This window comes from Phacochoerus africanus, chromosome 4 (genome assembly GCF_016906955.1).
Source record: "Phacochoerus africanus isolate WHEZ1 chromosome 4, ROS_Pafr_v1, whole genome shotgun sequence".
Lineage (NCBI taxonomy): Eukaryota > Metazoa > Chordata > Mammalia > Artiodactyla > Suidae > Phacochoerus > Phacochoerus africanus.
This window is the reverse complement of record NC_062547.1, coordinates 15,588,911-15,601,889: the sequence shown is the minus strand read 5'-3', so window position 1 is coordinate 15,601,889 and position 12,979 is coordinate 15,588,911. Positions and strand designations below refer to the sequence as shown.

Below are 12,979 nucleotides of genomic sequence, written 5' to 3'. Positions count from 1 at the left end.
ACAAAATTAGCCAAGTTTCCAATTAATTTGGTATGCACAAATTACTGTCAGTGCAGGTTTTGCTATTCCTTTAAATTTCTAACTCCTATTTTCCTCAAAGATTCCATTCAAATAGTGACAGAATATAACATATAGGAGATATTTTTTGCTTTTTAAATTTACATAGAGACATCGTCTTTTTATAAAGTTGACTATGTATAGCTTTTTCAAGTTAATTGTGTGATTCCTTTGAAAATAATCTTTGACACAAAACTTTTCTCATGGCATTTTTCATCTCTGTATTTCTCAATGTATAGATTAAGGGATTGAACATAGGGGCAATGATGGTGTAAAATAGTGCAAATACTTTATCCTCAGGGTAAGTAATAGGAGGTCTAAGGTAACCAAAAACTGAAGGTCCAAAAAATAAGATGACCACAGAGATATGAGACGCACAGGTAGAGAGGGCTTTTCGTCTTCCCTCAGCTGAGTAATTTCTTAAGGCGAATAGTATAATAACATAAGAAACAAATAAGACAACAAAACTTACAAAGGCTATTGTTCCTGAATTGGCAACCACAAGAACACCAGTGATATAAGTATCAGTACAAGCAATTTTAAGCAAAGGAAAGATGTCACAAAAATAGTGATCAATTTCATTAGAACCACAAAAAGGCAACTGGAGTGTCATAGACAATTGAGGAAAGGAATGCACCGCTCCACCAGCCCAAGCAGCCAAGGCTATAAGATTGCATTTTGTCCTGTTCACAATAAGCGTGTAATGGAGAGGTTTGCAGATGGCAATGCAGCGATCAAAGGCCATGGCAGTAAGAATAAAGACCTCGATACTGCCAAAGAAGTGCATAGCAAAGGCCTGTAACATGCAATTATCATAAGAAATGGTTTTTCTCCCCACTAGCAGGTCACCAATTAATTTGGGTGTAACACTAGAGGTATAGCAGATGTCAATGGAAGATAAATGGGTAAGGAAATAATACATCGGTTGGTTAAAAAGTGGACTGCATCGAATGCATATAAGGATCAGAAGGTTTCCTACCAACAGGGAAATATAACAGAATGAGAAGAGCACAAAGCAAAATGTTTGTATGTTCTGATCATAAGAAAGTCCCAAAAGAATGAACTCTGAGATGTTGCTCTGGTTTTCCATATGTTTGAGTGTGGTGTTTGTTACATATAAATGAATTATGTATCTGAAAAGAATAAAACATAAATTTGGTGAAAATTAACAGTGTGAATACAATAATGAAAAGTTTACTTAAAAACAACTTGACATGGATGTAATAGTTTACCAGTAGTTATTTTAGATATTTAAACAGAATTTTGAAAATTAAAAGCAATTTGACTATTACGTTACTTAGCAAAAAGAAATATTTAAAAAAATGACCTAAGTCAAAATGAATCTCTGTGTATATTTTAAATGTTTTTCAAATACATGAAAGCTAACTTGCCTTTTTCTATCATATTTGGCCAAATTTCCTGAATTATCTGGCAGTGAATCATTAGGAAATGCAAATGCTTGAAAATGTCCTAGCTTACACTACAAAACTTTAATTCCTATAGATTACACTCTTTTTGCATGTAAATAAATATTAACAATAAATCATTCCAAATCAATGTGATATTACATTATAATTGCTGTTATATTAAAAGTAAAGAATATTTAAGAGCAAAAGAAACAATGCATTAAATGAGAGAAATTGTGAAAAAATAGCAAATTCATTCATTTATCCTATTTATATTTCATGTGGAAAGGCAATTTAAAAAAATATATACCGGAGTTCCTTGGTGGCTCAGTGGGTTAAGGATCCAGCATTGTCTGTGCTATGGCTTGGGTTGTTCTCACGGTGTGGATTTGATTCTTGGTCTGGGAAAATTAAGATATTTCAGGTATAGTCAAAAGGAATAAAAATTTAAAAAATGTATTAGTGAAATTTGTGATGGCAGTCATTAAAAGACAGATGAAAGCAAATTCCGAAGTGGTTTTTTTTGTTTGTTTGTTTTTTGTCCTTTTAGGGCTGTACCTGTGGCATTTGGAAATTCCCAGGCTAGGGGTGGAATCAGAGCTGCAGCTGCCAGCCTGCACCACAGCTCACAGCAATGCTGGATCCATAACCCACTAAGCGAGGCCAGGGATGGAACCCGCATCCTCATGTTTACTAGTCTGGCTCGTTACCACTGAGCCACAAGAATTCCTCCCAAGTTTTTTAGGTTAGCATAGCCATGGCATTTGCTAGAAATTACATACTTTTTATTTACAATCTAATTAACTAATCTTCATCAAAAGGCGATACAGAAGATAACTTTAGACAGACTTTGTGGTCAGGCAGCACATTTGGTATTTGTGCAATAACAAATAAATAATTCATAGTTATTCATCTTATATATTTAATGCATAACCTTTTTTTAAAAAAATCTTTTTCTAGGTCCGTACCTAAGGCATATGGAGGTTTCCCAGGCTAAGGGTCAAATCGGAGCTATAGCCACCAGCCTATGCCAGAGCCACAGCAATGCGGGATCCGAGCTGCGTCTGCAACCCACACCACAGCTCAGGGCAACGCCGGATCCTCTAATGCATAATCTTAAGACATTATTTAATCAGAGCAAAATAAATGGAGGATAGAGATGATGCATTTCTAGGACTTACCTTACTCATTGATGAGGAATTATAAATGGGTTTGCAAAAGCTACTACACCTTCTATCTTAGTCTGGATGTGATGGTACAGTCAAATCCTTGCCCCGTGATGTCTATTAGAAACAAACAAACAAACAAAAAACAAATGGGATGATTCTATACAAGGTTATATCAAAACTATCCACCTAGTAATTCTCAAATTCAATATTTGTGTTTTATAGTCTTGGAGAATATTATAGATGCAATAGAGTTATCAGGTAGGCATTTGAAAAACTATTTGTACTGTGGAACATCAACTATTATAATTTATTCAAAGTCTCAATTCGCATAGGAGTAATTTTCAGATTGTTCCTCTTTAAGAATAATTATCAATCATTGAATGTTCTTTAGCTAACCTTAACCAATGAGTATTGAAAAGTTTTAGGCAGGGTAAGGGTCTACCTATTTTCTACTTGTTGCAATTGCTACTGATTTTTGGTAAATAAAATGAAAAATAATTTTAATTTTCAGATACATTTATTTTGCCTAAAATGATTTAATTTAAAAATGACTATTATACAAGTAGACTGTGAACAATTTTTAAAGGTAAAAATCGCTTGACTAATCCGAATCTCTGATTTTAAACAGAAGAAAGTCAGATCCAGAGAATCTAAGTAATTACTCTGGGTTTTAGAATAAAGTAATTACATAAGAAACAAAGAAGACAACACAAGTAACTAAGGCAACCATTGCTGAGTTGTCAGTCACTGCGAAAGTTAGAAGTGAGAAGTCCTGATTCTGCCTTATCTGGGGCTACATCTCATCCTTGAGGCTGAAGTGGGTCGGGGAAGGGTGCCTCAGAGGATAGCAAAGAAAACACTATTTTGAATTCTTACCTGAGTAGAAGAAAATTGCAAGATAATGGGTTATCGGACAGTTTGTTGTCTGATTTTATGTATGTAAAGAGATAAAGGATTAATGTGAATATGTATTTCAGAATGCTCTGATTCTAAATCACTTTGAAATAAATGTCCTTTGGTTTTAGCTAAATATAAAATGCTTAGGTCAAGATTCTCATTCGGTTTCTAGATTATCGTTGGCATTTAATCTACAATAGCATTTAAAAATCTCATCCTATAATCCTAGGGAAGTTGCTTTATCATCAGGGTTGTCAGCAGGGAGAAAAGGGGAAACTCAGGAGAAGAGAATCACTGTCATATAAACTACACTTGGATCCCAGAGATATTAAGGAAAACTCGTACATAAAAATTAAAGTCACAACTTGTAAAATAATATCAGGCAATTGCTGAACATGTGTTTAGAGCAGGGGCAGCACAGAAAGATGTGGAAACATCAAGGAATGTTAAGATGTCTAGTGTGATCTTGGAACTACTTCATCTCTTTAAGCTTCACTTTACTCATTTTACCATTATAATATAATAGCATACTTCACATTTCTAATGAGGAATACATGAGGTAATGTGAAATACTCCCGTGACAAAGTGGTACATAACACTTTTTTTTTTTTTTACATAGTCTTTCCTCTTTAAGTGATTCATTTAGAAACAGAAACTGTTATGCACATACACACTATTAAGACAAGTGAGAAAAATAAAGAAAAAAAATTCGCAACATAGTTTTAATAATTAACCAGATAAACTTTAATTTCAGTAATCTGTTAGCAAAAGCTTTAAGCTAGTTTGATGTGATTCTTCCCCTTAGGGAATATTTAATCCTAATCACCAGCTTGATTTTTTTGCACTATGAAAATATAATCAAACACTCACTTTACTTTTTTGGAATACCTTCTAAAATTTCAGAGTGCCCTTTTGTTCAAGCTATTAGCATAAGAATATAAGCTCTTACATTATATTAAAATTTCCACTACATATTCAATTTTTTTTTTTTTGTCTTTTTAGGGCTGCACCACAGCATATGGAGGTTCCTAGGCCAGGGGTCAAATTGGAGCTGTAGCCGTTGGCCTACACCGCAGATCTGAGCAGCATCTGCAACCTACACCACAGCTCATGGCAACGTCGGATCCTCAACCGACTGAGTGAGGTCAGAGATCAAACCTGCTTCCTCATGGATACTAGTTGGGTTTGTTAACCACTGAGCCACGACGGGAACTCCCAAACTTTTTTTTAACGCATCAGCATAGAGAATGGTATAAACTTACCTTAGTTGCTTCAGATGAAACTAGTATATTTTAGGGTGACAGGTGCTTTGAAATGTAGGAAATTATTTATCCCAGCGTAAACTGGGATATTTCTTAACAGTAATATAAAGGATTGGATGACAGCACAAAAATGGGACACAGTAAAATTCACTGCCAATTAGAAAATGTTTTAAATTTAACTCTATTATTTTTATCAACAGCTTTGCTTATATATAACACATAAATAAAACTAAAGTATGGTAAAACATGTTTATAGTAATCAAATCATCCTATGCTACAAAACTGTATCCTTTAAATGAAATTATATAGAAGAAATAAAAGATAATATAATTAGCCTAGCACCTGGTTGGTGGGACCCTTCCCAAACCAAGGTGACATGAATAATTCACCACCATCAACTCTGAGCGGATATCAGGTTATTTTTAGGATGCATCAAAAAGAGTTCTATCCTAAATACTCACTTTGTCAGTTTATCTCCAGTTAAAAAATCTGCAGTAATATTTATGGAATTACAAGCCAGAAATTCAAAGACATCCAGATTAATTCTCCACAAATATTTCAGAACTATCAACCCATCTTAAAACTTCTTCAGGTTTGCAAGGGAAATGGACTTTAAATATTCACTAGAACTATCAGTGTTGCCAGGAGACGTGAATATTTATGCCTCAGCAAAGCCGGCTAGGAAGTGAGAATGCCAATTTAACATCTTAATACTAATTTACTAAAAAATAAACAAAATATATTTAAATTCCTGCAAAAGCTAACACAGGTATTCAGGCCCTAGGAGTCATTTATTTTATGCCTATGCTCCAAGAAAATTTGGTTGAAAGGAACAGAATATAAACTTAACTGACAACCCAGAAATGAATAGGTCTTTGAAAGCTCTAAGCAATGATATTCTCAAAGGCATTTCTAAATAGATCCAGGCCAAATGTTGCTAAGCCACTGTTCCATGGTCATGTCCCTGCTTCCCCTGGGTGTTTACTTTCCACATTTCCCTTAGTTTTTGTTTTTTTGTTTTTTTGTTTGTTTGTTTGTTTCCAGGCATTGTTTCCGTGGAGGCCCAAAAGTCTATAGCCAGAGCAGTTCAGGAAAATCTGACTGCTCTATGCTCTTCCAGCATTCTGAAGAATAGGAAGTAAACTAATGTAGCCTCTAATAGTATTAGGTTAGGTTTCAGGCAAACTGGAGATGAGGTAGGAGAAAGAACCAATCAGGTATTTACATTCCAAGCATGGACCATTATCAAGATCCTAAGCATGCAGAGTAGACAGGTCAGTAAAATCGATGACCTACAATATCATAATTGGTATGAAGTTACTTGTTTCTAGGGATGAGCATTACTGGAACCGTTGGTTGGGGATTGGAAGAAAAAGAAAAGATAAAAATATAAACAGTCTTTTCCCACTAAACTTGGCATCATTAGGTAACAAAGAGATGGGAAAATCAGAGGAAGGAAGCAAGTATTATCCTGTTTACCTTGCTGTTCTTTTTCCTATCACTGAATATTTACTGGTTGTTTCGACTCAATCCTGTCTGCATGCACTGAAGTTTAGTTAGTCTCTCTTTCTACACCACATGCATAAGCATTTGTTCATGCATTTAAAACTTAAGAAAATTAAAAAAAAAAAAATTTGGCTGTGCACGCAGTATGTAGAAGTTCCTGGAGTTCCCATCGTGGCGCAGTGGTTAATGAATCCGACTAGGAACCATGAGGTTTCGGGTTCAGTCCCTGCCCTTGCTCAGTGGGTTAACGATCCGGGTTGCCGTGAGCTGTGGTGTAGGTTGCAGACATGGCTCGGATCCCGCGTTGCTGTGGCTCTGGCGTAGGCCGGTGGCTACAGCTCCGATTAGACCCCTAGCCTGGGAACCTCCATATGCCGCGGGAGTGGCCCAAGAAAAGGCAAAAAGACAAAAAAAAAAAAAGTTCTTGGGCTAGGGATTGACCCTGTGCCACAGCAGCAGCTGGAGCTTCTGCAGTGACAACGCCAGATCCTTAACCTGCTATGCCACAAGGGAACACCAAAAATCAAATTTAATGGTATCAAATCTCATTGGATCAAACTACCTAGCAAGATAATAAAATAATGTATTGAGCGATTACTGGGAAGTTCATGTTCACTGTATTTTAATATACTTAATAATGTGTATTTTGACATATGTATTATCACCTCTATTATGTATGTAAAATACAGTAGTTTTCAGAGATTAAATAACAAATTCAAGTAGTCATTAAACAACATAATACAAAAAAATGGGTATTTCTAAATTTAGGGCTTGCTTCTAGGCTTTGAAAATGTAGTGATCCTAAGTAAATAAGGTATTCTTGAGTTTCCTTCACGGCTAAGTGGTTAACGAACCTGACTAGTATCCGTGAGGACGCAGGTTTGATCCCTGGCCTCGCTCAATGGGTTAAGGATCGAGTGTGTCATGAGCTATGGTGTGGGTTGCAGATGTGGCTCAGATCTGGTGTTGAGTTGGCTGTGGCGTAGGTCAGCAGCTGCAGCTCCAATTCAACCCCTAGCCTGGGAATCTCCAATGCCATGGGTTTGGCCCTAAAAAAACAAAATAAAATAACGTAAATAAAATAAAATAAAAAAGTAGTCTATCATTAAAAGCAACTATGTTTGGTAATCAATGCTCTATAAATATACTAGGAATCAAGTTTCAGGAAGAGAAGTTAAATTAAAAGAGAAATTAAGTTAAATCCAAACTATATGGAAATAAGGACATAATAAATCAGAAAAGAAATTCATGACATAACAATACAAAATACAGAACTGAAAAAAATTACAATGGTTGGTTCTTGAAAGAATTAATCAAACTCAGAAAATTTTATTAAAATTAATTAAGAGGAAATAGAGAAAAGGGAAAAAAGCAAATTCTTAATGGTGAAATGGAACTCATATTTCTGATAGTATTGTAAATTTGTACAGTTTGGCAATATCTACCCAATCTCTACATTCTATGTTCCAGCAACTATACTTTTACATATTTATTTATGATATTATAAAATTGCATGACTACCCCAAAAGTGTCAAGACAGAGAGCCATACCTGAGATTAGAGAAACAATACAGTACATGAGCCTGTGGCTCAAACTTAGAGCACCCAGATCTTGTTGTAATAAGCAAATTAAACTCCAATAAGAAGAGATAAATTTTCTTTGAACTTAACATGAGATTTGTAACCATTTTAGTTAGAACCCCAAAATTCTAAAGCCAGTCTTCTTAAAACTTGTACCTATATGAATGAAGCTCATGGGGTAAGAATTGCAGCAAACTAGACAGGTCAGGATTTAGGAGAGTAAATGTGCCAAAATGTACCTTCAGGGGGCCTCAAGATTCTCACGTGAATTCCCTCAACCCACACATGGGATATTTACTATATACCAAGAATTAAAACAGGAATGTCATATGGGCCATGTGCAAGGTCAAGCAGCTAGACCACCACAAATATTTCTTACTCACTACAGAGCTTATATTTAAGGTCAAGGCATCTGGCACATCCCATCCCCTCAAAATCACCTCATTGTGAGTAGATATTCTAATCCTGTGGCTCTGAACCTTGATCCGAACCGAAATGTGGAAACTTAACACCTAAGAAAGACCCTCCATCTACCTCTGATGTTACCTGCTAGTCCAGTTTTCCTTGTGACGCAACCAATTCAAATTTAGTAAAAGAAAAGTTTTAGGGAGTTCCCCTCTTGGCTCAGTGGTGATGAACCTGTCTAGTATCCATGAGGATGCAAGTTCAATCTCTGGTCTGGCTCAGTGGGTTAGGGTTCTGGCTTTACCATGAGCTGGGGTGTTGGTTGCAGAGGTGGTTGGATCCCGTGTTGCTGTGGCTGTGGTGTAGGCTGGCTGCTATAGCTCCAATTCGACCTCTAGCCTGGGAACTTCCATATGTCACGGGATGACAAAAAAAAAAAAAAAAAAAAAAAAAAAAGACAAAAGGCCCCTAAAAAGAAAAAAAAAAAGAAAGAAAGAAAAGAAAAAGTTCTAGAACTTGAATAAACTAAGACTATTGTGTGCACTATCATAGGAAGCAGCTAGTCTGAGATACTTAGTGAAATCAATGTGTCCTTGGAAAGTTCAAAACACAGGTACAGAGGAAAAGACAGGAAAAAAAAAAAAAAGAAAAGATTGAAATATCCAGAACATGTGACACCACAACCCTGGACCTCTCTCAGGTATTGCTTGCAGAGAACACTAGAATAGCCCAGAGGTGTATAAATCAGCCTTAGGGGATACATGGAGACAGGTATAAAGTTGAGGAAAAGGGGGAGAAATAGGGAGAGTTTGAGGCAGGAAGTTGCCATAAAACTGTCATAACTTTTAACTTCTACTATTTCCTTAAAGTCCCATGCAAGACTTCTAAATTTTTCCCAGCCTGGAATCTGAGAGTCCTGAAATTTAAATGATGTGCCTATAACATGTGTATTCAGAACATGTGTATCTAGACTTTAAAAAATCCAAATACTTTTGGAAAGTGTTACATTAAACCAGATCAAACAGAACTGAGAAAAACTTGTCAAATCTATTTCCTATTGAATAGACAGAACATTTTCTCCTCATATAACTTAGGTTTAATGGCTCCAGGAGGAAAAAAAAAAAGGAAAAGTTATTATTTAAATGTGTGAAAGTGTCTGTTGACCTGAAACAAACAGACTGCCAGATTTCTCTCCAGCAGAGGTGAGTATATTCAGGTTCAGTGCAGAATTGCAATTTGGGGTCTGCAACCATGGTGATCCATGTGCAAGTCCCCCAAAAGAATGAGAAGAAGAACTTCTTTTTCTTTTTTCTTTTTTTTTTTAGGGCCCCAACCATGAGATACGGAAGTTCCCAGGCTAGGGGTCGAATCGAAGCCACAGGGATTGAAACAGAGCTGCAGCTGCAGACCTACACCACAGCCACAGCAACACTGGGTCTACACCACAGCCACAGGAACACTGGGTCTGAGCTGCACCTGTGACCTATGCTGCAGCTTGTGGCAATGCTGGATCCTTGACCCACAGAGTGAGGCCAGGCATGGAACTTGCATTCTCATGGATACTAGTCAGGCTCTTAACCTGCTGAGCCACAACGGGAACTCTGAGAAAAACTCTCTTAGAGAGAGGAAACATTAGGAAAGTTATAGTAAATGAAGAGCCTATGGCTTTTCATTGGCTGAGTCCCTGCCAGGAAAGAAAAGTCTTCCTTTGTGTGAAAGCTCCCCTCTTCTGATTTCCCAATTCTATTTAATTGAGATTTCCCTATATTAATTATTTACAGTTTGTAAGAGTTGAAACATTAAAAGAAGGGTTCCTGGCATTAAAGATAAACATTACATACAACCTCCATGTCTTTTTTTTTTTTCATTGGATTTTGATTGGTTGTAGGGCAGGAGTAATTCAGTCAAGAAAATTGTGTGAGGAGTTTCCACTGTGGTGCAGTGGACTAATGGTTTTACTTGTCTATGTGGAGATGCCAGTTCTATCCCTGGGCCAGCACAGCGGGTTAAGGATCCAGAGTTGCTGCTCAGAACTTCCATACACTGCTGCTGGGGGCAGCCAAATAAGAGAAGAAAAGAGACAAAGAAAAAAGAAAGAAAAGAAAAGCAAAGAAAAGAAAGGAAATGAAAACACTGTGGAAAGAAAAGAAAGAAAAGAAGTTATTTAGTCCAACTCCTCAAGGAAAGCTTACATGCTTTTTATAACATCTCAAAGAAAAGAAAAGAAAGGAAAACAGAAAAAACTGTGGCAGCAATATAGTCACTTGAGAAAAGGCAAGTGCCTGGTAGAGAGAAATGTCTAATGAAATAGCCACCAAAGCAAGGAGCTGAGCTTGGCTATGAGGTTCAAATAGGAGGTAAATAGTACTTAAAATAATAGTACCTCCTTACTGCATTAAATAAATAACTAAAAAGACATTACTAGGGGTTGAGAGTCTGTGGGACTTCAATCACTCCATGACTGGGAAATGGATAGATGTTACTTTTTTAGCCTTTCTGATATCACTTTTTTATAATTATTAATGCATGATTAACGGTATAAGGAAAAGTTCTAGATCTGTGAGAACAACGTATACAGTCAAATAAGGAGAAACAATAAAATCTTTGTATTTAACTAAGTATCTGCTTGTTTACATCTTGATTTCTGTTAAGTTTATTGCTAGAAAAAAGAGATAAAAGAAAATTAAGATATGGTACATAATCTTCTGTCTTTGTCATATTAGAAAAACCCAGTTAATGAGAAGAAACACTAGCATACAGCATTGTATTATTTGAAACAGGTTAAATGCACAGCTGAATGGCAATAAAAGAATAAGGAAGGACTCAGACGTATGTCTGCCCTGTTGATCAATCTACGAAATCTTCCTGAACAAGATAATCTTTGAAGTGTGAACTGTACCTAAGATATGTACCTTAAAGCACGGTGGTAGAATATCCTAAGCAGAGGAGACAAGAAAAATCTCATTGAGGTGACTAGTACATTTAGAGAATGTAGAGGGGTCCAGTGTAGCTGAATGGAAGCATCCGAGCAAAAGGAAAACAAAGAGAAAAATGTAGGGAAAGAAGAAAACTATCTAACATGAGTTTCTGGTAGCTATATGCCACCCTAAAAATTCATGTGCTACCCCAGGAAGTATTCATCTTTATAAAGTATAATATTACCTCATTTAACAGGCATTTAAAAAATGGATACACATAATTAAAGCGAATTACCAAGACCCGTAGGTAAAACCTTAGAGAGTTAGAAGTCACTCAGGTCTCCCTGACCCCAAAGCCTATCAGTGTAACACCATACTTTCTTCCAACCAGTGGCTTCTGACATTAAAGTCAGATTTGGACCAAAGTGGGGAAATCTCTGATGAACAAGGAGAAGACTGGATTTTATTCCAAGGTAAAGAGCATTCCGTACAAATTTTTAGAGTATGGATATGATCAGTAATGCGCTTTAGAAAGACATATCTTGTGTTCTTTAAATCCAGGTGGTCACACCCGGAACTGGTTGGATCCTTTAAAGTGCAGATTGGAATCTGATTCACAGGAACTTGCTTCTTTGGCTCATACAATGTCAGAAGGTATTTAGTCCAACTTCTCAAGAAAAACATACTTTTTATAACGTCTCAAAAATAAATGTCCTGGGGAACCCATGATAAAAGGTACAATAAATATCACTTTATTTACTTTAATTATAAATGTGCCATTTAATATATTTTGCATTTTTCTTCCAGGTTTATTGAGATATAATTAACCAATAGCACTGTATAATTTTAAGGTATACACATAATAATTTGACGTGCAGACATCATGAAACGATTACTGCATTAAGTTTAGTGATCATCTATTATTTCACATAGATATGAAAGAAAAGTAAAAGAAAAAAATTCTTGTGGTGAAAACTCATGATTTCCTCTCTTAAAACCTTTCATATATAACATGCAGCAGTGCTAATTATACTAATCATGTTATACAATACATCCCTAGTATTATTTTATAACTGAAAATTTGTACCTTTGGCTACCCCACCCAGTTCCTCCTTTCATCAACCCCACCTCTGGTAACCTGAATTCCCATTTGTTTTTCTATGAGTTTGACTGTTTGTGTGTCTGTTTTCATTTTTTTAATGATTTTTATTTTTTCCATTATAGTTGGTTTACAGTGTTCTGTCAATTTTCTGTATCTCCCTCATTATTTTTCTCCTCTTTTTTATACCCCCATATAAATTATATTTATAAAGGTTGTAATATTTGCTTTATACTAACAGAGTTAAAAAGTGTTTGTATATTTCAATTTTCCTTTTCATATAATTCCATTATCCACTATCTTTTCTCTTATGGCATTTGCTGTTTTGTAAGAGATAATTTTTTTTTGCATCCTACTTGAGATGCACCCAAAAAATTGTTATCAAAAACAGTTTTCAGGTTTCTCTAAGAAATATTCCTCGGTTGTCTCTTTTCATGATAGTCATAAAGACAATTTGTTGTTGGTGCTCATTTCCAAGATTTGTGTCATAGTGCTTTTTGATTGTAGTTTGTTTGATATTTATTTTTTGCTGATGTTTTTCTCATGTAACATGTAAGGTTCTGAATCTCATAACTAGTGATTTCCTACTAATTTTTTGCACTTTATGATTATGTTCCTTTATTGATTTGAAAAAATTCTGACCACCGGGCTGATCAGTGAGTGTGTTTTCAACATTCTGA

At 35.8% G+C, this 12,979-nt stretch overlaps 1 protein-coding gene across 1 annotated transcript; it reads right to left on the bottom strand.

Annotated features, from left to right (window-relative positions):
- Window positions 1-211: 211 nt before the first annotated feature.
- Window positions 212-1,147, bottom strand: LOC125124069 (olfactory receptor 4P4-like). The gene has a single exon (XM_047774244.1). The coding sequence runs from the start codon at window positions 1,145-1,147 to the stop codon at window positions 212-214; it is 936 nt and encodes a 311-aa protein (XP_047630200.1).
- Window positions 1,148-12,979: the final 11,832 nt, after the last annotated feature.